At 49.4% G+C, this 23650-nt stretch overlaps 7 protein-coding genes across 7 annotated transcripts; 3 read left to right on the top strand and 4 right to left on the bottom strand.

The window, feature by feature from the left end:
• Window positions 1–333: 333 nt before the first annotated feature.
• On the bottom strand, window positions 334–8268 carry CDV56_108778 (uncharacterized protein; the record flags this gene model as incomplete). Its single annotated transcript, XM_026762397.1, has 6 exons — window positions 334–1334; window positions 1391–2558; window positions 2621–2785; window positions 2842–3036; window positions 3667–7993; window positions 8051–8268. The coding sequence occupies 6 exons, from the start codon at window positions 8266–8268 to the stop codon at window positions 334–336; spliced, it is 7074 nt and encodes a 2357-aa protein (XP_026617947.1).
• Window positions 8269–9084: 816 nt separating this feature from the next.
• On the bottom strand, window positions 9085–10463 carry CDV56_108736 (glycerol-3-phosphate dehydrogenase family protein; the record flags this gene model as incomplete). The annotated part of the gene is made up of 3 exons (XM_026762355.1): window positions 9085–9140; window positions 9201–10333; window positions 10402–10463. The coding sequence occupies 3 exons, from the start codon at window positions 10461–10463 to the stop codon at window positions 9085–9087; spliced, it is 1251 nt and encodes a 416-aa protein (XP_026617946.1).
• Window positions 10464–11277: 814 nt separating this feature from the next.
• On the top strand, window positions 11278–11861 carry CDV56_108700 (FAM207/SLX9 family protein; the record flags this gene model as incomplete). The annotated part of the gene is made up of 2 exons (XM_026762319.1): window positions 11278–11280; window positions 11337–11861. The coding sequence occupies 2 exons, from the start codon at window positions 11278–11280 to the stop codon at window positions 11859–11861; spliced, it is 528 nt and encodes a 175-aa protein (XP_026617945.1).
• Window positions 11862–12683: 822 nt separating this feature from the next.
• Window positions 12684–14595, top strand: CDV56_108643 (putative ATP-dependent Clp protease; the record flags this gene model as incomplete). Its single annotated transcript, XM_026762262.1, has 2 exons — window positions 12684–13137; window positions 13190–14595. The coding sequence occupies 2 exons, from the start codon at window positions 12684–12686 to the stop codon at window positions 14593–14595; spliced, it is 1860 nt and encodes a 619-aa protein (XP_026617944.1).
• A 369-nt stretch (window positions 14596–14964) lies between these two features.
• On the bottom strand, window positions 14965–18864 carry CDV56_108545 (putative Chromo domain protein Chp1p; the record flags this gene model as incomplete). Its single annotated transcript, XM_026762164.1, has 4 exons — window positions 14965–15541; window positions 15595–15926; window positions 15983–17122; window positions 17248–18864. The coding sequence occupies 4 exons, from the start codon at window positions 18862–18864 to the stop codon at window positions 14965–14967; spliced, it is 3666 nt and encodes a 1221-aa protein (XP_026617943.1).
• Window positions 18865–19655: 791 nt separating this feature from the next.
• On the top strand, window positions 19656–20582 carry RAB11A (Rab family GTPase; the record flags this gene model as incomplete). The annotated part of the gene is made up of 5 exons (XM_026762111.1): window positions 19656–19676; window positions 19747–19759; window positions 19866–20255; window positions 20321–20401; window positions 20455–20582. 5 exons carry the CDS (start codon window positions 19656–19658, stop codon window positions 20580–20582), a joined length of 633 nt encoding a protein of 210 aa, XP_026617942.1.
• Window positions 20583–21968: 1386 nt separating this feature from the next.
• Window positions 21969–23048, bottom strand: CDV56_108432 (uncharacterized protein; the record flags this gene model as incomplete). Its single annotated transcript, XM_026762051.1, has 1 exon — window positions 21969–23048. One exon carries the CDS (start codon window positions 23046–23048, stop codon window positions 21969–21971), a length of 1080 nt encoding a protein of 359 aa, XP_026617941.1.
• Window positions 23049–23650: the final 602 nt, after the last annotated feature.

Here is a 23650-nt window from a genome sequence, read left to right as displayed (position 1 = left end):
AATCGCTGCAGTCAGCATAGCAGGGTTGGAAAACAGCAAAAGCAACATTAAAGGATGGGTCTTGCATAACGAGTGCGTTCCAGAAGAGCCACCAGAAAATCATCAGAGCGTCCATAATCTCACAGAAAGGTATCGCGGTCATTCATCATGAATTCATGGAAACTGCAACAAATCAGGAAAGAGCTGGGTGAGTACTGTGAACATTACATATGGTATGGCATCTATAAATGCAAGAGAAGAAACGAAAGCCTGGCAGTCATACTGCCTAGATGAGTTGATGGGAGTCCGCGTCGAACATGAAGGCTCGACATGGCTTGACTGAGTCGCAGTGTTTTAGACCGCGGAGCCATTGTCGTTAGGTGGCTCATGCGCCTCAAAAACTCCCTGATATCCACGAGCTGAAGAGTGTCCTGGAAGCCACGCTTCATGCAGAGGTAAAATGAGACTCGGATTCACATACTTCTTCAACCTCAGGCCAAGCTGTTGCCCACCGATCTGTATAGGAAGGGCGTCACGGTCAAGACCAGAAGGAGGCGAGAAGGTTGACGACGGGGAAGGGGAGATATCGCCACCCCCAGGACGGTCGCGATCGATGCTCTTCAATGCAATAAACTTCATCAAGGGTTCGTAGTGCTGCGCGAAAAAGTAGCTGAACCAGAGAGTGACCCCAAGAAGGGGCAAGAGCAACAACGACCGAGTTATTGCTCTGCGCAGAGCGAGTACGCCAATCACGGCCAGCTGGAAGACAATCAAGCCCAAAAACACTCGACTGCAGATCATCGGCCAAGCTCGTCCGGTAGAATGTTGCTGGTGATCCATAGCATACAGTAGCTGGTATTTGTAAATGAACTTGCCGATAGTAAAGTAAACCAGCCCGAAAAGGCAGATCAGCCAAGACCTTGGGAAAACACTATACACCACGCAAATGATCAAAATGAGGATTGTCTGCGGAATGGAGTACCCATAGCTGAATGTCGGGGGCGTTTGCAGCTCAGCATAATCACGCGGTGTTTTGGCACTGAGGAAGTTGATGGGGTACATTGCAACACTTCCGAACTCCAGGAGCCGGAAGGGAAATAGCCCCAGACCTTGTAGAACGATCAGGTTGATGTAAAAAGGTGCGAAAGACTCAAGAGACTTGGCCAAGGCAAATGCGATGGCGGTTGCATCCTTGAAAGCGTCTCGAAGTATTTCCCAAAACTGGTAAAAGGTTGTCGCAGTACCGAAAACAGTGAAAATAAGGAAGAGGTTGAAGAATGAGAAGAAGAAGTTCTTCGATATGACAGAGAGCTCAATATCGCCCCGCGACATCATGCCCTGTTGGTTCGAAAGCCCTGTAAATATGGTCAGCCAAACAAGTAGTCAACTGCTAGGGAAAGAGTCAACATACAATTGTACAGGTAAGGGACGGCAACCGTCAACAGCGAGAGGACCAAGGTTGGAAGACCTGTCTGCACAAGCGAACTCGCGATAGGGTTTCGAGCCAGAGCGTCAGCAAGTTGAGGAAACACCTTGTGCAAGGTCTCGAGTTCAAGCAGATAAGCGACGGGAATCAAAAGCACCGACCAGAAAACAGTCAGAAAGCCAATGACCCCTGTAATGAACCATGACTGCATCATCCGTCTGGAGCGAGGAACATATGTGTTCTTCCACACAACATCCGCTGGAGCTGGTGCCAGCCTTGCGAACAGTTGCATAGGATGCGGATCAAGAATCGCTTGAACGACCATCTGAGAGGAAGCGATAGATTCCATTGTCACGAAAGCCATCTCCGTGGGCGGGTATTCCTTTTCACGAGCAGCCTGGATCTTCTCGTCTATCCGTCGAAGCTTTTCCTCGTAGTAATCAATCGCGTCGACACTACGGTACCTCAACTTCAGCGGCCCGTACCAAAGTCGGATCGTTGGTCGCTTCTGAACATGTTCAGAGATATGTTCCCTTCCACTTTCCGAAAGAAGCTGAGTCCGCTCGCTATCTCCATCCGACAGCAGACTGGAACCTTGAGGTTGCTGGCGCATCAAAGAAATCGAGTTTCCGGAAGTTTTCGGTCGTTTATACCCCAGGTGTTTGGTCCAGGCCCATTCTAAATTCCGCAAGATCTTTAAGCGTTCGTCAATCAGGCGATCAAGCTCGCGCCAGTCGCGGCACAAAGTGACGCTCTCCACTTTTCCAACGCGCAAACCTTCCATAAAGTCCTTGATCTTCTCTTCAGACGCCAATTCCTTGGGTATGCCTGAAAGACGGATAGTCCGATCTGTTGTACTGGTCTGACTGCCAAGATACTTTTGTCGGATACTGATGATCTTGTTCGTCTCCTGGAGAAGCATGTATATCGCCAGACCACTGAAGATATATGCAAAGACCACATACATCCACAAATAGTTCGGGTCCGAAATCAGCTTCTTTTTCCCTTCCTTCCCGTCGTCGCCATCTTCATGATCCCAACCCGGTATCCCATATTTGCCGGTATATTTGAAATGAATAGGGCCGATAATAATGACTGCGAATACGAAGACAGCGCTAAGGAACCGGATTGCAAATTTGAAGAACGAGAGAAACTATCTCGGCGGTCCTCCGTTAGCCATAAACACCGGATATGCAAAACCAGTAGCGCACTTACGACGAATGCATCCAGCCCCGCAGAATCGAGTACTTGCTCCTCCGTTATCCGAAACAGAACCGGTATCCAGCCAAAGAAGGTGTCAGGGAGTTCGGGTAAGTGAGAAGCGGCGCAGCGGTGTCGTCTCCGCGCAGCATACAGCTCCCTCCACTTCGGTCGTAAAATCTGTTCGCAATGCTCTGTTAGTAAGTAATCTAGACGCAAGGAATAATTCAACATACACAAAAGGACATGAATGCGCTGAGCCCTAGCGCAAGACTTATAACAAGCTGCGTGTATATATCCCGCTGGTTCTTCGTCTGATCCGTCCATTTCCGCCCATGGTCCCCGGTCTCAACTGCCGTTGCTGCTGCGACCGTTGCCAGAGCCGTCGCAGCGGACTCTGTGAGAGACATGGCTCTCAAGGTGCACCAGGCCTGTGCTGAACTTCTGTGTCAATTGTGGCTCTCACGAATACATACGGCACGCGAGTGTGTCCCAGCAGACGTGGTTCGGGCAAAGACCAACTGACGTCAGGGGTGGAGTTTCGTATCGAGCACAATGTTGCAGACTCGCTAGGGATGCAATCGCTCTGCAGAAAATCAATGCAGGTCAATAAGGACTGAGGAGTAGTCGCCTTGTTTCTTAGCTGCCGTGTCGAGGATCATGAGATCTTAAAGTGTGTTGGGCTTCTTTCTTTAAGCTCAAACCAGGCGATCGCTAAAGTTGTACTAGTGGAGATGATGAGTTGTGCAGATCACTTACTCAGCAAATGATATGCACATAAGTAATGCACAACTTTCACGATCGAATAATACGACGATATACGGAGTAGTATATGGATATCATAAGTTCGGTCTACTTCTAATATGCAAGCCTTATATCCGATCCTCTTCAACAATCACCAACATCCAAGCTTCTTTCACAAAATGTCTCAAGAATGTCTGGATGCGTCATAATATAGGTCAAGTAAGCATCCTGCCGACCAAGACTGAGTGGGAGACTGTCACAGAATTCTGTTAGCATTTGTGGGATGAAAAATGTCGAAGGTATGAAAAACGACTTACAGAGTCTGCACAATGAGCCCCATTCTTGTTTGTAAGCTCTGTGAGTCCCTTCCATGGGCTCTCTCTCAGCGCGCGCTTGCAACCCTCTAGGCGTCGAGTGACTTGTTGATACGCCTCAGTCCGTTCCTCTGCTGTCTTCCGGCGCGCAAGGTCAAAGTGCAGGAAAGCACGAAGGAAGAATCCCCGCTGCCAGACCCATTCGGGTCCCTGGTGGTAGTTCCTACCCTTGGCGGTTGCGAAGTTCTCTGAGTCTTCCGAGTTGTAGTAATTGGGATGGTAGTTGAGATCGGATGGATCCAGAGTAGCGACGCCGATGGGGCCGACAATGACCGAGTCTGCAAGAGCCAGAGCGCCCAACGCTTTTGACGGTGTGAAAAGGTCTGGAGAAACGGTCATGGCAATGGGGAAATTGGCGCGGAGCTGATAGTCTTCATACGGCTTGCCGGATCTGTAGAGATCCTTATAGATACCCCGGCGATTGACAATGCTGGGGTCAATATCGTACTGGCCGTCTTCCTCGGAATTTTCTGGGACGTAATAGCAGCGTTCGAAGTTCTGCTTGATCTTCGCCGCCCATTCCTTGAAAGTAATTGACCTCCCTTCCGCAATGTCAACCTTGTCGTGTGGGTAGAGTCCGCGCTCATGCAGGCCGGCAATCCAAGTCAAAGCGCTATAGAGCAGTCCAGTGATCTCGATCGCGGCACCATCGCGAGGTGTACCAGGCACGCCTTTGTTCCCGGCCTTCTCGCTTTCTCCCATCTTGTCTTGCCACGTACCGCAGTTGTGCTGACTACCACCGAAGATTATTCCCGTCTCCCAATCGACTTTGACATCGATCTGGAAGCCTTCCGGCTTCATTTGCATGTCAAGATTAGGCCCTGCGTTGTGCTCTCGGAATGACAATCCTTGCGCGTGTCGCTGGAACACTTCTTGAATAACCTCCGATATAGTTGAGTTCTTTGAATATGCCCTGGGATCATCAAACGCAAACCAGGTATCGTCATAAGGCAAGAATCGTCTGGCAACCTTCTCGTTCAGGATTTCGATGCCGTCGGGTGACATCTTTGTGTAGTCCTGAATGGCCTGAAGGAAGAACCACACGGAGTCTCGAGAATTGTACCGCGGTAGTTTGCCACTACTTAGGAGGTTGGGGATCATGCCGTGCTTGAGCACACTAGCAAACGCAAGGATATGCTCTTTGGCGTCATCAAAGCGGCCGGTGCAGAGCAAGAGGCCTCGAAGGGATATGAAGATGTCACGGCCCCAGCATCTCGCCCAATCCACTGCAAAGTGCGGAAGACCAGCCGCAAGACTGGGAACGGTCTTTGTAGGCCACAAAGATGCGGATTTGACATATCCAGTTACCTGCACACTGACCATGCCCAGTTGATGGATGAATTCCTGTCCCTGTCGTACATTGGATCCCAGCAACTGAATGCCACGCTTCCAAGCAGCATTGTATGCCACCTGGACAATGATACCGAAGTATCTCGGTAACAGAAAGCTTGGTAGATCTCGGACCGCCTGAAACTTCTCTTGCAACCATTTAGCAGGCTTCTCCATTGAAGTGTATCCTTCCTTCTTTGCCGCTGTTTCCATGCGTCCGACGATGAAATCGAGAGCCCACTGGCCTTGACGGAGATGATCGCAAAGAGGATGGCCTAGTGCGTTGTACTTGATGATATCTTCCAGAATGCTCCACCATCCCTGAAGACCGGCGTAGACCAACGGACCATGGTTGGGGACGTTGTAGACTCCGTCCTGGCCTCCGCTCGAATCCCTTTCTTCCGCCTCGCAGCGGTAAAGGACGAAATTGAGATCGATCAGACTAAGATCTGCAAATGCTTCATCTGCTCCCTGAGTGATGTGGTTTTCCAACCCTGCAGCGTGTTCAGCCTTCGCGATAGATGTCTCAAAGAGCGCAATAGATCCCGGAGCGAACGTATCGAGAACTGAAATAATGATGTCATTGCCTTGCTGCTCGGCCTTTGTGCCTTCAAATTTTCGAATCCGACTAGGCAGCCCTCGCAGGTGATCCTTATCCGCTAGGATCTCTGCTTTGATGCTATCGCTCGAGTCCACTTTCAAGTTCCAGGTTCCTATATGCTTGGCCTGTGTTCCAACGAGATGAGTGGGCGTAAGAACGGCATTGCTACTATGCCCCGGAAAAGCAGTGTGAGCGATCAAGAAAATTCCTCTGCGCGTTCTGGGATGCACTCTGTGAACGGTGATGTATTCTCCGTCATGGTGAATATGCGTTTCATCATATCCCTCCACTCCCATCATCGTGTGAAGTTCATTCAACAGCTTCTTGACACCCCCAATTCCGCCGCTTTCACAGTCACGATGAACCTCGGCCGATTCCGAGAACTCCGAAAAGTATAGCCGCTTTTCGTGAACAAGGTCCACAAGTTTGGGATATATCTCGTCATAGCCCATGACGCTTCCGACGGCGGAGGCGCACATTGAAACCAGAGCAGCATTCGGTAATGTGTCTCTTGCATCACGTTTCTGTGCTGGTGTTTCGTTATCATGTGTACAGTCCATGAAAAGCGCTTGAACAGGACAGGGCCGGATATGAGAGATCTTTTCTTGATTTCGGTGGACCCCGGCGGAAGCAATCGCATGACTGCTTCCCGCTGAAGGCAACTCAACATCGAAACTGCCTATGGGACGGCCGCCATGACGATGGACCAACCGACTCAGCTCCCCGGTACTCCAGGCTTGCATAGCCTCCCGAATCAGAGCATTTATACCGAGACGCTTAACAAAGATATAGTCCGCTTCTTCGGATCCCGTAAAAAGCTCGGCAAAGACTGTAAGATTTGGTCGGACTTTGCGCGCCTCATCCAATAAATATTCTGCAACTGCCAGCGGTGTTGAGTGGCAGTTATCGATCCGGAAGCCGGAGAAGTATTTGGCCATGAGGCGGGTGTACTTGGTCATATAGTCCCAAAGGAAAGGATTGTCCTCGGGAGATGAGCCATATCTGAGCTTGACACAATCGCCCCAAACAATGACTTCGCGGCGCAAATAGGCTCTTGAATCAGGGCCAGCATTATCCCGCATAGCATCCGCATTCCAGATCCAGCCGTTGTTCACAAGGGCTAGTGCTTTGGGGCTATGCTTCTTTGTGATATCATTGAGAGGTAGCCTGGTGAAGTAAGATTCAATCAAAGGATTTTCGTCCGTGACAGGCCCAAGCTTCGGACCATGATCGTCAATCCTGAGGTACTTGATTCGGTTAAATAGCTGATTCATAATTTCAGATACATCTGTATTGTACTCCTCGTAAAATGGCAGATTGACCTCATCCAGTATCGTTGCCAGCGCCTTCTCAACCAAGGCAATATCAGAGTTCGAAGAGTCATATTTTCCGAAGAGAGCAGTCAAGATGAGAGATCCGAATTCGGAGTCAACCGCTCTGCTGAACCGTCCCAAAACCTGCTTGATCGTAGGAATGGCACGTTGACGTATGAGATCTGCCTGCTTCTTCAAAGGCCAATCTTTGAATCCGTTGATATCCAGTTGCGCATATTTCTCAGATGCGGGATCTTTCAACCCAGCAGCTTTCCAGTTTTCTAGGATCTCCCCAGTGTCGGCTTTGACATCAACAACATAGTACTCCCAGAGTCGGATGCCGCTGATCACCTTCTCTCGTAATGCGTTCATGACTGTCAACAAGTCATTCACGGTCTTGAATTCAGTGGGCAAGCCTAGTTTCTCAAGGTCCCGGCCGAATTTCAATAGAGCGGTGTCTAGTTCTAAAGCTGCCTCAAGCCATGGTGCAGTCTCCACGCTATAACCAGCCTCTGGATGTTCCTCGAGCCACTTGCTATTATGAGCAGTGTGATTCCACACAACATCGGTCAATGACAAAAGCCCGTATTCATTCTCCATTTTCGAGACCATTTGTGCAATATCTGCCTCCCCGTTGGGAAAAGCAGCTTTGTCGAAGTGCAACTGGTCAAAGATACTATACGGGGAGTTTGAGGCTCCGCGCTCCATCAACGGTGTAAAGTGCACCATATTGTAGTTGCGCTGACTGATGCCATTCAGATGTCTGTTCCAATCGGCGGGATATTTGCCCATGAATTTGGACAACACGGAGAATATAGAGAGCGCATTGAGAGGCAAATCTTTACCACGAAGGGTCAACCTCGGTGCGACATCGACGTAGTAAGTAGGCGTCCTTGCTGGTTCAGGGGCCGGAACAGGGTCGACAGAGAATTGAGGCAGGGGTGAGAATGTGGTATAGAATGAAAAGGATCCAGGGCAGGTAATAGGAATATCGATCTGGATGTTCTTGTTGAAATCTGGCTCCAATCTGCAATACAATTAGGCATCTGACTGGCTTCCTTTTCTGGCCGGGTATCGCTCTGACCTGAAGCTCCGAAATACCAAGCGATCGAATGGCTTGCCACTCTCTGGGATGTTCACCCATAGTGTTCCCTCCCTGCAAATCGAACTGCTGCCCTCAATCACGAAGCGTAATAGATATGCAGGATCACTGGGCGGTGGGAGATATATGTATCCCCCAGGCACATCAGGAGAGCCATCATCTTTCAAAGGGAGCAGGTAAACCTGCCGCGGAGAGGACATTGCTTCTGACAGTCACTTCGAGACCGCTTTTTTGATCCCGAATATCCTAACAGAACAGTTCGCTCCGTCGAGAAGCCTCCGATGTTGGCCTGTAGAGAGAATGTCGGCGTACCGACTTGTGTTGATGACTCGCCAGAAGCCACCGAAGGAGTCACCGCAAACAGACAATAGTAACGGACAAGTGGAAAGAGATACAAGTGGAAAGTCAATTGGAGGAGAAAGGATGGGTGCAGGTTATCAACGATTCCACGGATGTCCCCGAAATCTGAATGTCACCCAAGCCCCGCGGGCCGTGTGACATCATGCATCAACTATTTCCTGGCAGCGGGGGGAAACAGTCAAGCCACAGGGTCTGGAACAAAACAACTCAATCCACGGGCCCCCTCGACACAGATCCATCTCACCCATAGATAGATACTCGTTTGGGAATTTTACTGGAAAACGAGCGCTTTATACGATTCTGTGTCATAATATCATAAAGCCACTGATGAGATTTCAAGTTTCCAAGTCAGGGAAGTGGAATCGAACGCGAACGAATCTCATTGCTTTCTACGCTCAAAGTTTCATCTGTTCTATGCGCTGAATAAGACTGTGACAAATTATTAACAGACCAAACAATGCCTTATCATTATTTACCATGTTCCTGAAACGCAGGCTCTTATAACCTGGACATGACGGCCTGACTGGCGCCACCACCGTTGACCCCATCCACTCCGTTAGGTACCGAAGTCGAATTCGGTTTGCTGTCACAAAGAAAGAGAAACATCCAGTTAATCAACAATGACCACAAAGGAAAAATATGCCATCAGGTCCTATTTACCGCTCAATATAAGATGGAATAGCGTCAACAGACATGGAGCCCTCCAGAATGCCTACCACCGGGTCAGCAATTGCGCACAAACAAAGCGGGACACACACAGAGGGGCTCTTACGATAAACAGCAGTGAACAAGGGAAATTCATCCTCAAGACCTTGCTTCTTCAGAAACTTGTTCACATCAACGGCGGTCAAGGTACCCTGAAGCTTCTGGCCATTGAGCTCCGTCTCCTCAATTTTCTCGATGGGCTGGTTCCTTTCAACGCTGAGTTTGGCGCAGCGGAAATTACGCCCGCCGCTGCAGCTGGTGATCAAATCAGCGACCCCTGCACTCTCCTCGGTGAAAGTCCTCGTGTCGACAGTAGCACCAAAGAATTTTTCACCGAACTTGACCATTTCAAGCAGGCCGACACGCATGATTGCAGCTTTGGCGTTATCGCCCCAGCCCATGCCATCCACCCATCCTGCAGCGAGAGCGACAATGTTCTTCAGAGCACCCCCCAGGGAGACTCCCGCAACGTCACTCACTACCCTAATGTGGAAATAGGGGCGATGGAAGAGGGTCTTCAGGATGGTGTGGTCAACGGGAGGGTATTCGGACGGCAGTGGCTGCAGTTTAACCTGTGAAAGCTGGCCGGAGACGTCCTTGTGCTCAAAGTGAACTACATCCACAGTGGATGCAGAGGGGGACCGATTTGGAGAAGGGGCCTTAGAATCCAGGTGTGGGGGGTCATAAGCGATGCTCGACTCGCACCACTTCTCCTTGGCAACCTCATTGGCGATGTTCGCACCAGAGAGCGCGCCGCAGTAGATTCCTAGGGTCTTGCCAATAGTTTCAGAAAACAGATTGACGCCCTCCTCAGTCACGTCGACGCCCTTGATGCAGGAAATACCGCGGGCATAGGGCAAAATTTTGCCCTTGATTTGTTCACAGGTCTTGTTGATGAATTGGTGAGGGAGATTGAAGATGAGGATGGTGCTGTCTTTCACGGTATCTACCACAGACGGGTTGGCGTGGATGTTCTCAGGAAGGGCAATTCCGGGTAGGTACTTGACATTTTCATGTGTCTTGTTGATTATCTCTGTCAAATTCTGGGGACCCTGACACAAGGGCGAAGAGGGGTCGTAGTGCCGGGAATTCTTGGGTATCTCAACCTTCTCCTCGAATACCCACATTTGAACATCTTTCTCGAAGATTGCGTCATTGCTGGCGGTATTCTCGGCGACAATCTTAGCGATAGCAGTGCCCCTATTCAAGAACATGGAGTCAGCTTCCCATTTCGCGTTCGAACAGCACCCAGTATATCATAAGCATACCAGTTCCCTGAGCCAACTACTGCGACTTTGTGCTTCCGGGGGTGCGGTGCTAGAGAGCCCATCTTGGATGCTTCGATTGTATTGTTGAATGTAGATCTGATACTGCTACCAGATATGAACCGAACAGAACTGAGAACTAGCGGTTTAAAAGTCCTTGAACTGATCGACGGCGGCAAAATTTTACTTATGATTCGAGTGGATAGGAACTGAGAGGCCGGGGACCGAGGCAAGATCGCAGTGGCACGAGATTCAGGAAAGCAGGTCCGACGAGATAAAAGGCGCGCTGGAGACAGCATCCATGTAGTTCTGCAAGGCGAATGGCGAATCTTTCAATCAGAGACCTTGTGGTGGCTCTCTGATGTAAGTCCGAGATGGAAATGCGGGTTTGGTACCCGTGATTGTGGATCTTCCTTGTCCCGAGTCGGCGGCTAGGGTGCTAAGGGAAATCAAAAATTTCGTAAGTTGATAGTGTTCAATTTTTTGGTCGGCATGGAAAGTACCTACCTTACCTTATCTATGTAGCCGTACGTCTCGTTGGTTGGCTAAGCCAGTAGTGATTAAGGTACGGAGTACTACCTTAGGTATTGTTGGGGGCAAACCAAAGACGACGGAGGCGAACGATTTGGTAGTAGGACTAGACTAGACCGGGGGTCACTTGACGTTGCACTCAAAGGGGGAAAATCACGCACTGTTTGAGGTAATCATGTGGGCGGTGAATGAGGGGCTTATCGAGAACATGGGGGTTATCAACACTAGCCCCTAACAGGATTAGCATGGAGAAAAGAATACTGCTGCCATGATCGATCATCGATCAAGATAGGTAACTTCTCATAGCTTGTTTGATACTCTTGGATACACAATTCTCTTGCTTTCAACATGGTAAGGCTCTTGTTACCCCAGTTTATGTCTCAATCTAACTGATATGCTATCTCAAGGCTCCGATTCGCCCGATCAAAAAGACAGTCACCACCACCTCCGGTGGAAAAGGTGCCGTTCCATCCACCAAGTCGGCCTATCTCGAAGACGACTTTCGAACAACAAAAAGAGATAAGCGTTTGATCAAACATGCCAGCTTTGTATCGAAAATTGAAAAGAGCTCCAAAAAGGCCCCTAGGCGGCGTCGCGCATCAAGGAAGCTCGTTGCCAATCTCGAGTCACTTGCCGATGCACTGCCTGAAACAGAAACGGAAATGAATGATCCCAGCAATCAAGTGAACATCATCAAGCAGAAAACTTTGCAACATAAGCCAGGTGCGATGAAGCGCAGACAGAAGCTGGAGAAGCTGGAACGGGATCGATTCGCGAAGAATATGGCTCAGATGTCGAGCATTCAAACGAATGTGCAACCCGAAGCAGAGCCCAAGAATGAAACCAACTCCACTTCGAATCGGTGGTCAGCATTGCGAAACTTTATCTCACAGACCATGGAGCAGCAGCCCGCTTTCAAGGCGAAACCATGAGCGCACTTCGATTACCAAACTATGGGAAGGTGTTTCCCCAATCACATTTGTCCTGTTCTGTACAGATGACAGCCTCAATCAACTTCCACTAGAAACTGGATTCTGTGCCAGTCATTGAGTCCATGCCCTATAAGGACCGGGATCGAGCCGTGCGAGGAAGCCTTTTCATCACACCAGTTGGTGGAAGTGCTGCTGCATCGAAGCGGGCGCTGCTCATGTTCCATAGTGCACATGAGCTCATAATCGTATTGGAATCGCCTAGGGGAATGGCATCTCACTCTCAGATCACGAAAACCTTCCACCAGAGACTTGAGGGTTCGCCAAACTCCTGGTATTTGGTTGAATCTTGAATTCGTGCATTGGCATTTTCTAGCCAACCTCAAACAAGATATGTTTTACAGAATGATTAATGACGGCAAGAAATAGTGTCAGAATAATCCTGAAAATGCATAACATGGTTTGCCTGGTCTATGGGGTCGCTTCCCCTTAGCACGGTCTAAAACATGCGCCTCACCTTCACTTCAACTTTTTGGATCATGTGTAGGAATCTTTCCTTTTCCGTCCTGGACTCATATGTGCTACCATCTCCAGTTTCCATGATTCTCTCTTCTTGGGTAGAATGATCAGGCCCGTCGGATACCGTCAGCCGATGCATCGCTCACGTGCTGCGGGGAAAGCTATCAATTCCCCATCGTCTTATCTGCCGTCATGAGCGTCATCCTCCTCAGTGCTTCGCCAGATCTCATAAACTTCACTTGCTCTGTACACTTATATACCTTGGAATTCCTCCTGAGATCTTCCTAGATAACTTGGCGCCTGGTGATGCTGCGGCTACCTGTTCGCGCTCATGGCCTTAAATGTGCCTCAAGAGCACATCGCGATTCCCTTCTCCGTTATCGGCATGTAGCTATCTGCCAGACTTGTCAAGCAAATCGCGGTCTTTCATCCTCTGCTCAATCTTTCCCCACATCTTCCCAGTTCAATAGATCAGATTTTACAAACCAACCTTGGTCTGGCATCTATGAAGCTGGGTTACCAACGGCTGGCCCTTTGGGGTCTACGCCGGCGTTCGGAGCCCCTCGCATCACACCCAAGACATTGAAACAATATCTGGATCAGTTTGTCGTTGGACAAGATCGGGCAAAGAAAATACTAAGTGTCGCTGTGTTCAACCATTACCAACGAGTACAAGAGCTTCAACGAAGGGAGGAGGAGAACATGGAGTTGCTAGCAAGGCGAGCCCGTAGAGAAGCATTGGAGCATCATCCTGCAGAGGGTATGCCATACATCCCTTATATCCTTCTCAAACCAAGCTAAACAATAAAAAGACGAGTTTCCAGGCCAGCAACGCACCGTTCATTCACCTCCCAGCCCCAAGTCAACGACGTCCAATCCCGATGAAGCACTTCTTAGCGATTCATCTCCACTTCAATTGGAGAAATCCAACATTCTCTTACTAGGACCGTCCGGGGTGGGCAAGACACTGATGGCCAAAACACTTGCGAGAGTGCTCTCGGTGCCATTCAGCATATCTGATTGTACGCCGTTGACGCAGGCAGGATATATTGGGGAGGATGCCGAGGTATGTGTTCACAGACTTCTGGCGGCTGCGAACTACGACGTGGAGCAAGCCGAGCGAGGGATTATCGTGCTGGATGAAGTGGACAAGATAGCGGCTGCAAAAGTCAGCCATGGGAAAGATGTCAGTGGCGAAGGAGTGCAGCAGGCACTGCTGAAAATAATCGAGGGCTCAACAGTCCAAGTTCAAGCGAAGCAGGAGAGGAATGCTCCCCGAACAAGCGGTACCCCCAACTCATATCCATCAAACAGCCCGTTAGGAAACCCTCCATTCTCGCAATCTCCTACAGGCAACGCCCCCCAGAAAGGGGAAACATACAACGTGCGCACTGATAACATTCTATTTATATTCTCGGGCGCATTCGTGGGGCTGCATAAGGTCATCATGGACCGGATATCACATGGGTCGATGGGATTCGGCCAACCTGTTCGCTCACCGTCGAGTCCAACTCGGCGACCCGGAGATCCGCTCGGCACTACAGCCAACCATCCTGTTCCCATCCTACCAGGATCCGAAGAAGAAGCCTTGTACAAGAAACACCTGCCATTCTTCACAGCGGCTTCACCCGCATCACCAGATGGTGAACCAACCTATTTCAACGCCCTGGACCTCCTCAACCCTACAGATTTGCAAAACTACGGCTTCATTCCAGAATTAGTAGGCCGGATCCCGGTCACCGCTGCACTTTCAGCACTGTCTCAACCCTTACTTGTCCGAATTCTAACAGAACCCCGGAACTCATTGCTGGCGCAATACACGACCCTCTTCTCCCTCTCCGGCATCGAGCTTCGCTTCACAACCCCGGCCCTGCACAAGGTCGCCGCCAATGCCTTCACAATGGGAACCGGGGCACGTGCCCTCCGCACGGAGATGGAAAATATTCTAAGCGATGCTATGTTCGAGACACCCGGGTCAAGCGTCAAGTTTGTGCTCATTACAGAGGCCGTAGCAGATCGTAAGGAGAAACCGATATACCTTGCCCGAGGCCAGGGCGGTCGGTTTCATTCCTTGATTGCAGCCGAGGAGAGCAAGTGGGAGGAGAAAACGCGGAAGGAGAAGAGCGAGAAAGAGAAGAAAGCAAAGGGTCAAGGGACTGAGAATCAACCTAGTATCGCCAATTTTCGAGAGTACCGGACTCGTGCAGCGGGATTTTAGGCGGAATATGTTGTGTGACCCTGCGGTCACCTGAGAGGGTTTTGATTATTTTAATGCTGGCACGCCATATTTACCTGGTCAAGGATTTGACCATGCAAACTACAAGCGGTGAGCGATTGGAGTTCCTAAGTTAAATTCGTACGGCGTTTGGGGAATTCTGGACTCTGGAGAAGGATAGCACTCTTGTTTCTTCTTATTGTCCTTCTGATCGCAGTGACTATTCTTCTCTTGATTTTTGATGTAAAACTTTGTATGATGCTAGTACATGGGTATCTAACGCGACAAACGGCCCTTGAACCAAAGGGCATGAAAACAAGACCGTGAAACCAGTCCTTCTTAGGTATAGAGCACAAGCAAAGCATTTTCAGTTCACTGGTACGGTTGAGGGTATTTCAGCCTGGAAGGGCCGTGAGGAAACCCACCGACCCTCGAAACATCCAACCCATCCGCTGAAGGACCATTCGCTCCAGGTGTCCGAGGCGTATAGGCAGAATTCTGGTTTTGGGACTTTGCCTCCGACGATAGACCTGGTTTCCCTAGCCTAGGCCTCACTTTCTCCCAGTACGTCTTGTAGTCAACCTTGAAGACCCTCAGAAAATCTTTTGCACTATATCTGATCTCAATATGTTGCCAGGCTTCCCATCTCGGTAGTGGTTTCACTGCTGTGACCATGACGAAGCGCCTGAACCTGTGGTTGTTTACTATTGCCCAACCAGCAAAAAATTCCCCAAGGTGGTCGGTATTCCTTTGCTCCTGTGTGAGGCCTTTCGGTATGCTCGCATCATCGTCTTCAGTGCGAGACCCATAGAGCGGGATCGCGTCGGGTGAGATCACAGGATCTTCGTTGTGCTCATCACTGGTGCTGCTGAGAATATTTCCAGCCATCTGTTCTGAGCCTACCACGCGAGTGTTTAATTGAAGGATCAGAGAATACATGCTCAACCATCTGAGGTATCCGGTTAGAAGGGAAGAAGCGATAGGGTTGGATAAGGGACTTACATTCCCTGCCTGAATGGATCCTTCGATTCAGGTTGCTTCAGGAGCCAGTTCAGGATATTTGGACGGAACATGATCTTCCAACTCCCCGGGAATTTCTGCTTAAGCCAATCCTTTAGCCATGCCAGGATGATGAGCGTAGCATCTGGTTCCCTAAGCATGAAGTCTTCTGTGATTAAGATGACACCACCGTGAGGGTATACGCGTTGGAAATACGTTGGGTGGTCAGCGTATTGTAGAGGCTTGGTTAAAGAAAGGCTCCAGAAGCTGACGTTTCGATGGATCAGCTCCTTGAAGAAAGGTAGGGCATGGTAGTTCATAAAGCTTTCATGAGCCTTCATCGAGTCAGCACAGCTGTTGGATTAATAGTGAATGGTGCTTCCTGACTGACCAAGACAACTCCCTTATGTATTGTACGTGCAAATCTCTCCCAATCTTCCGGAAGGCGATTGGAATAGGTCACAGCATTGTGCCTCTTCAGAAACTCGTGCATGAGTTCGTACTCTTGCCGCACTACTTCGGACTCGGTGGGAAACATCAAGTAAAACACTTGAGCCTTCGTAGGCTTCTCAACATCGTTCACGGTCGCCAGGAGATCATAGGTGACACTAAATTGTTCTTTGAAGAGCGCATCTAGATCAACAGTATTCTCAATAGTTGATTGTGGCGGCGATTTAACATCATCTGTGATAGACTGCGCCATGCCCGCGTCGTGTTTGAGGGGGAAAGGAAATCCAGGCTCTGCCTCCGGCGCTGTTCGAGCCTCAGAGCTCGTGGGTGAGGCCTCGGGTGCTGATTGCGTACTTCCGTGTTTTGGCAATGGAGCCTGCGAGGTTGATAATAGTGCGTCAGTTTCTTGTGCGGGATCCTGTGCAGCTAAATTCACATGCTCTGATTCTCGTGGTGTGTTTTGAGGTGCCGGTTGCAAATTTTGTGCGCCAGAGAGTTGTGTTGAAAACTTTGGGGTTACACTAGTTGTTTTTGTTGAGCCTGAGTCAAGTGTTGCATCTAGTTGTGTTGTCACGTCTGATGCCTCAAGTGCTTTTGGTGTCATGGCTCTGTTGTCCGCCGGAATTCGAACGCGAAGTTTGGATATTTCATTGACAGGTCTCATAACTTCTGGAGTCGAAGCCTTCACAGAACAAGGTTGAGCAGCTACAACACAGGAAGGTCGAGCTCTGCCTGGAACATCTTGAGAATTTGTTTGTGCTAGGGGTATTGGCTTGTGCGACTCCGCATGAAGTTGTTTCCTTTCACGCCAATCAGTGATGATGTCAAACCATCGCAACGGGCTTCGGACTGCGACATTTAGGAAAACACCTGCAGGGCTTCTGAAATCTGCATCGAGAAACGCAAAGTCTGACGACTTCGGGGAATAGGCAAGTAACACAGTTTGATTCCAGCTGTCTGGATCTGGATATAATATGGCCACCAGCTGGTTACGACGAAGTTCTTCCCCAATTCTGTAGATGCTCGGCTCTGTATCATCGAACCCTTCTATCCAACCATTAGAGTACTTCTGATTGGATGTCTGCATCTCGGTCAGCAATAAGCGCTGGGATGGAAGTAAATAATACCAGACCGCAAGGTAGAAGAAGTAAATTTGGCAGTCTTCAGAGAGGTGAATGGGAAGAAGAGTCTGAGAAGTTGACTTACTGTCGCACATAGGATATTATACTCTTCCAGGTTGCACGTATGTTGAAACCAGATATTGATGCGACCGCCCCTTTTGGTAGTCATGAGCCTGCCCCAACTCTCTGCACTGAGGCCACATAGCCTGGCTGAACCAATTTCTTTCTTGTCTGGGCCATAATAAAGATAGACAAGGAGCTCACCAGGATTCCAGAAATAGGGAGTGAGGTTGACTCTGGCGAACTTGGCCCCTGGTTTTGGTTTCCTCGTCGGAAGCTTGGGTATCGGATAGTCTTCGAGTTCATGGCGATGGATTGGGGAGCTAGTATTCGGCCTTAGGCTGCCACCGGAAGGTTGGCTTGGACTCCAGGTATCTGGCAGTGGTCGGCCTGGTCTCCACGTATCCGCACCGTACACTGGCCTATACGTGTCTGGCACGCTGTGAGTCGGCTTGTATGTATCATACACTGCGCGTTTCGGTAAATTCAGAGCCCGACTTCCTCGAGTTTGGCCAATTTGGCCTTGAGCCCCATCATGCGAATCAAGGTCCATTGGCGAACCGACATCATGCGATTCTGGATCCAATGCACTGTCATCGGTTCCGTTTGACGAGCTGACATTATGCGTGCCTAGCCTCTCCGAAGTAACCGACTTAGGAGAGCTCACACTGTGCGAGCCTAGTTTCACTGGATTTGCATTGAATTGCTTCGATGAGCTAACGTTGTGCAATCCAATCTTTAGGCTATGCAAGTCACCCTGCTTTGGCGAGCTAACATCATGAGGACCTAGCTTCGCTGAGCTTGGCCCATCCTGTGTGGGTGAGCTCACGTTATGAGATCCGAGCTTAGCGGTACCGGAGTCATTCTCCGCGCTGAGTGAGCTGACGTTGTGCAGTCCTATCTTTGTCGCGGCGAGCCCGGTCCTGGCTGGCCAGTCGGATGGCCGAATGAGTTGGAGCTTGTTCATATCAGGAGGTGGCTCATAAGCTTTCGCCTTCTCGTACTTCCATCTCGTCGACAAATTGAACAACCTTGGCGTCTCAGAACTGTTCATCCTTTTCGGGCGGGTGGGAGCCGGGGCAGTTCCGAATAAGATAGGGGGAGGTGGTCTTTTGGGAAGTGGCTGAGCTTTAGCTTGTGCACTTCCTGTGTTCGCATTCGTTTGCGGAGTTTGAACGGACGAAGACTTTGATCCGTCGACTTCGAAGTCATTGGAGCCAGTACCATCAGAAATCCTTGGGACAGGCACGTTATTACTCGGAGGACTCTCCACAACAGGAGGACTTTGCTGGGGTTGGTCGAGCCCTAGACGTCTCCTCTTTGCGGCTCTTCTTTGCTTTCTGTCTTGTTTTGCCCTCTCAAGGGCAGCTAGATGATTTTCAAACCTGACAAGATCAAATGCTGGACGCTTTCCTTCTGCAATTGCCTTTTTCTTCTTATTCCAGTCGATCAAAGTCTGTTCAGCGCAAAAGGAGTCGGCGGGTTCCCATGTGCATCGTTCAATGGGGTAATTGGCCCACTTCACCAAATATTTGATGCCATCATCAAATTCAAGCTCAGCAAAGATGGTTTCCACTTCATATTCAGACTGCTGTTCACTGGGTGCCGTTGACGTAATCGATATATCATCATCGTCGCTCATGTCGACATCAAACTGAAGCGGTCCTTCTCATCTGAGCATACAAAAGCGAGATAGAGCGACGGCAATGAGAGAATAGAAGGACAAAAGACTCGATATTAGAATGATCAGGTGAAGGATTGACGTAGTTCAATCTGGATAATCAGATGTCAAGGCGAAGTGACCGAGTCTACCTTGACTTTCTGAAGTCTCATGGCCTGTAAATTATTTGATTTTCCTTTGGCTAGTTGAAACCGTTGAGCAGAGAATCAAATGTGGGAGAAAGCTTCGACAGGGAATTCAACAGAAAATGTCAACGAACACATCAAAAGAGATCCTTCCTTCTAGGTCGCTTCTGAAAGGACCTCTCTTTCTGTTCAACAGATGGGAGACTTTCAACCTCGTTCCCTCCTCTGATACAAATTATGGTTACTAGCTCAGTAGTGACTGGCACAGGCAGAGGGTACTAGCACGTGATTCGCCACTAATCCCGAATAGGCAGCGTCCACTCGGCACAGCAACAGGCACGGGAAGCAGTAGGGAGACAAGGACGCTCCATCCCCAGAGGCATCAGGATATCTCCTATCTTTCTTTCCACCTTGCTTTCTGAAATTTTCCTGTGAGTTTGCTTTTTCTCCGCAGTTTCTTCTGCCTCTATGGCTATCCATCGATTCTAGAACTGACCGTCTTGCGTCCTCAGGGCTTAATTTGCTCACACTGTCCCTTACAGTTCCTGCGACCTCCAGTCGGCCACGTCGAATCTCCTCATCGAAACTCTTTGTAGAGCGTACTAGCTCACATACTACTTACCCACCATGGCTAACGATGAATATGATGTGAGTGATCTCTCTATCACCCCCTATCTACGCCAAGCTTTCTATGTCACTAATCTGAGGATCGGGATAGTTTCTCTTCAAGGGTAATGTTGCCACTTTCCCCGCGCAGTCGCCGCAAGTTTCATCTTTTCGGCATCCTACTCCCCTCAACAGGCCCCATAACTAATCTGCGTCGACCGTTTTGAATAGTGGTGCTTATTGGTGATTCTGGTGTTGGCAAGTCCAACCTTCTGAGTCGATTCACCCGCAATGAGTTCAACCTGGACTCCAAGTCTACCATTGGTGTCGAGTTCGCAACCCGCTCCATCCAGGTGGATTCCAAGACAATTAAGGCACAGATCTGGGATACTGCCGGTCAGGAACGCTACCGTGCCATTACATCTGCCTATTACCGTGGCGCCGTCGGCGCCCTTCTTGTGTACGATATCAGCAAACACCAGACCTACGACAATGTCAACCGCTGGTTGAAGGAACTCCGTGACCACGCCGATTCCAACATCGTCATCATGCTTGTCGGGAACAAGAGTGATTTGAGACACCTTCGCGCTGTGCCAACAGATGAGGCTAAGCAATTCGCGAGTACGTTCATTTTCCAAGCAGCCACTGATGCATTGATTTACTTACATATGCTCGGAACGGAACAGGCGAGAACAACCTTTCTTTCATCGAAACATCTGCGCTCGACGCAAGCAATGTTGAGCTTGCTTTCCAAAACATCCTCACAGGTTCACTCGCCTTATGCATGGTTGCTTGTCTCACTGAACTAACCTGTAACTAGAAATCTACCGCATTGTCTCCAGCAAGGCTTTGGATAATGGTGACTCCGGTCAAGCCCCCCTCAGCAGTGGCCGTACGATTGAAGTCAGCAAGGCTCCGGATACTGAGTCGAAGCAAGGCTGCTGTTAGAAATCGCCGGATTTTGCTGCTGTAAGGGAAGCCACGCCTGTCGAAACGACTTTTTACTCTGCAATGTGATAATTGAATGGTCTTGATCTTTCTTTTTGTCTGTTACTTAGCCTCCACGGATATGATACACAAGAGGAACGTTGGGAACGGCAATTCAGGGACATGGGCACTGTAGGCGATCATTACTCCCAGGACATTATGTTGTTGACTTCTTCTATTCCCTTTCCTGTCCTTATTCGCCTAACTACGAAATTGACTCTTCTTTCTTCTGGGCGCTTGCCTTTGTGCCCTTGTCTTTCACGAATCTGTTTCGTTAGGTTTCTCATCACTTCTTGTTCGCTTGTCCTTGGTATGACAATGATCATCCTTCAAGGTTGTTCTGTTCACAGGCGTCGGTATGCAATCAGACTTTGGTCAGGCGATATGGGTTCAACATGGTCATTCCAACATTACTTTCGCAATTCTCATCATTCTTCTAACCTGAATTCAATAATTACCAGGGCATTATGAATCGCAATTACGACTTGCGAGCCTCAGCCCGTACGGAGTAGTGTAAACTGTAAATTAGCATCGACATTTAGTGGGCCTGACTCCTGAGGCTCCACTTTCCTAAACAGTGGAGCGACCCACGCGACGCCAGTACGCTATGGCTATGCACAACACTGAGATTTTACAATAATGACGGCTTTTGTCCTCACCTTGCATAACCTGAATACATTATTTCCTCAAGTACTCTATTTCCCTTATCGTGCCATAGCAGTCCATAGCCACCGCTCGAGCTCCTTATCCTCTGCGACAAAACAGCGAGTTGAACTTCAACAAGCTACAACCCGGATCCCGATACTACCTACCTTAAGCCCTTGACTAAGACAGGATTTTAGTCCGTAGCGACCCCCCGCCCACGCATTGCTCATTCGTCGCACCGAGTCTCGCCAGTTAGCCGCTTCTTTAGAGCCAAGTTGCATGATCTTTCTGGCTTTGTCTATCTAGTCTAGAGCGAGGTTGGCGGGTTCGTTCCGCTTCTCAGGGGTAGTAACGCGAGTGAGTCGGTCAGAGGCTGGGAAGGTCCAGACTCTGGTGTTCATCTTCGGGTACGGATAACCTCAGTGTCAACTGTCAAGTTAGGCAAACATACGGAATTACGAATTAATCTGTTCTTGTGAAGTTGTGCCGCTTTAAGATACGGGGAGTCTGGGGAGTCAGCTTTGACCAAATAGGAAGGTCTCACGTGCCTCCAGGGATTCGCCTGAATGGCGTTTACTGGGCGTTGACGGACGTACATTATCGTCTCGTACATTAACACTTCAAATAGTGCGCCTGATATAGCTTAACTGCTTCAACACTGCAACCTCTAGAATGGTACACATAGCATAGTCTGAAATAAAACTAAGACCACACGATTCCCAGTTCCCGATCTGCTATCGCAGCCCGGAACTCCTCAATGTCGTCACCGCGCTCATTCATCACCCACTCAAGAGTATCTCCGAAGGTCTCTCCATTATCACGAAACCAATCGCCCAAGGATCGGATGAAGGCTTCAACTTGCTCTTTCAGGGGCGCATGTTCGCGCAACCAGAGGACCTGCCCGGGATCAAGCTTCATCATATCCTGGACTACGTAATAATGTGGAATTTCATCTCCCCAACCTTCGAAGCCGGGGTCGTGAAAGAAGTCATTGCGGAATCTCGATCTATACTTCGCGGGTGATTCAGTGATATTTGTAGGGTGAGCGGAATAGAAATACTGATTGACTGTGTGGTCAGCCTTCTCAGACCATTCGGGTATCCCTACGGGGGCATTCGTTGTCGGATAGTTCAGATGAATATTGAATGATAGCTGGTGATTGCTCTCGGGATACCGCTTGCGGAACTTCCGCTGGATAGTTCCGTTGCTGGGACAGATGTGGGTTTGCACGATGTCAGTGATGATCAACCGAATGTCCTCAACCTCGGCCAGTTCGACGGTGGACCAGTTGTGCACAAGCTGCGCACGCTCAGAAACGACGTGATGAAGTTTACGCGAGAAACGGTCAAAGTTGGAAGTATGGAAAGCGCGATGATATAGCCACAAGCGATAAATGGCACGGCGCAAACGAAACCGTTCATCGTCAGTCAGGGAGCGCCGATTCTCGAAATCAGCCTTCCATTTCTTGACCGGATAGATCGCCTCCCATTTCCGCGCGACGAGTCCAGCCTGCACTACCTGTCGGAGAAGCGATTCGGACATAGGAACTCGGCGGATGATGTGCGCTGGTTGGCTTGCGTTGTGTGTTACGAGCTGGACGACCTCGTCCAGAGGTCCAAACTCGACTTCCGCGATATCAATAAGAATTTGCAGCTTGTTGGATTGGTTAAAGACACGGCGGAGCCTTCGGCAGCTCGATGCAAGATTGAGAACATCAGAAACGCTCTCACAAGAGCAAAAAATATGGAGCAAAAGCTCCGTTGCCAGACGGTCGATCGACATGAGGAAGATATATTCTGTTACCAAGTAATATGTCAGTACAGCAAATGGAACAGCAGCTTGTAATTTTCAGTGGTACCTACCAGAAACCTTGATAAACAATCTAAAAGGCGCCGGTATGCTTGGAGACCGGGAGAAGCGCCAACCTTGACAGCGTCTCGATATCAATGAGTCAACGCCGCCGCCGTCGCAACAAGGGTATGGATTTAGGTGCAAACCCCGCCGTTGGGGCTGACAGAAGCGAAAGTGGTCTGATTTAGAGCAAGCATACTGAGGAACATTGTAGATGAAGCAAAAAGAGTATCCTGCAGCCGCCAACGGCCGGATGGCAAATGCGCCGCCATGATGGTAGACGGAAAGTTGGAGTCGGGGGTACAGGCAGTCAAAACAATTTATAGTTATACACCCCGCTTATCTCATCTGCGCCCCCTTGCTTTACCAACAATCCCCCTCATTCTTGCAGTCGAAATGTTGTCAAATATTTGGGATAACTATGATTGCCTCAGATGATTCTTGTTTCCATACAGATATCTTCTTTCGATGAATAAATGAGTTCATCCCTGTATCGGGTAACAAGAACAAGTCTATGTAGCATGCAATGTTTC

Source organism: Aspergillus thermomutatus (assembly GCF_002237265.1).
Source record: "Aspergillus thermomutatus strain HMR AF 39 chromosome Unknown NODE_15, whole genome shotgun sequence".
NCBI classification, from domain to species: Eukaryota; Fungi; Ascomycota; class Eurotiomycetes; order Eurotiales; family Aspergillaceae; genus Aspergillus; species Aspergillus thermomutatus.
Note: the sequence above shows the minus strand (reverse complement) of the source record. Positions and strands in the feature narration are given on the sequence as shown.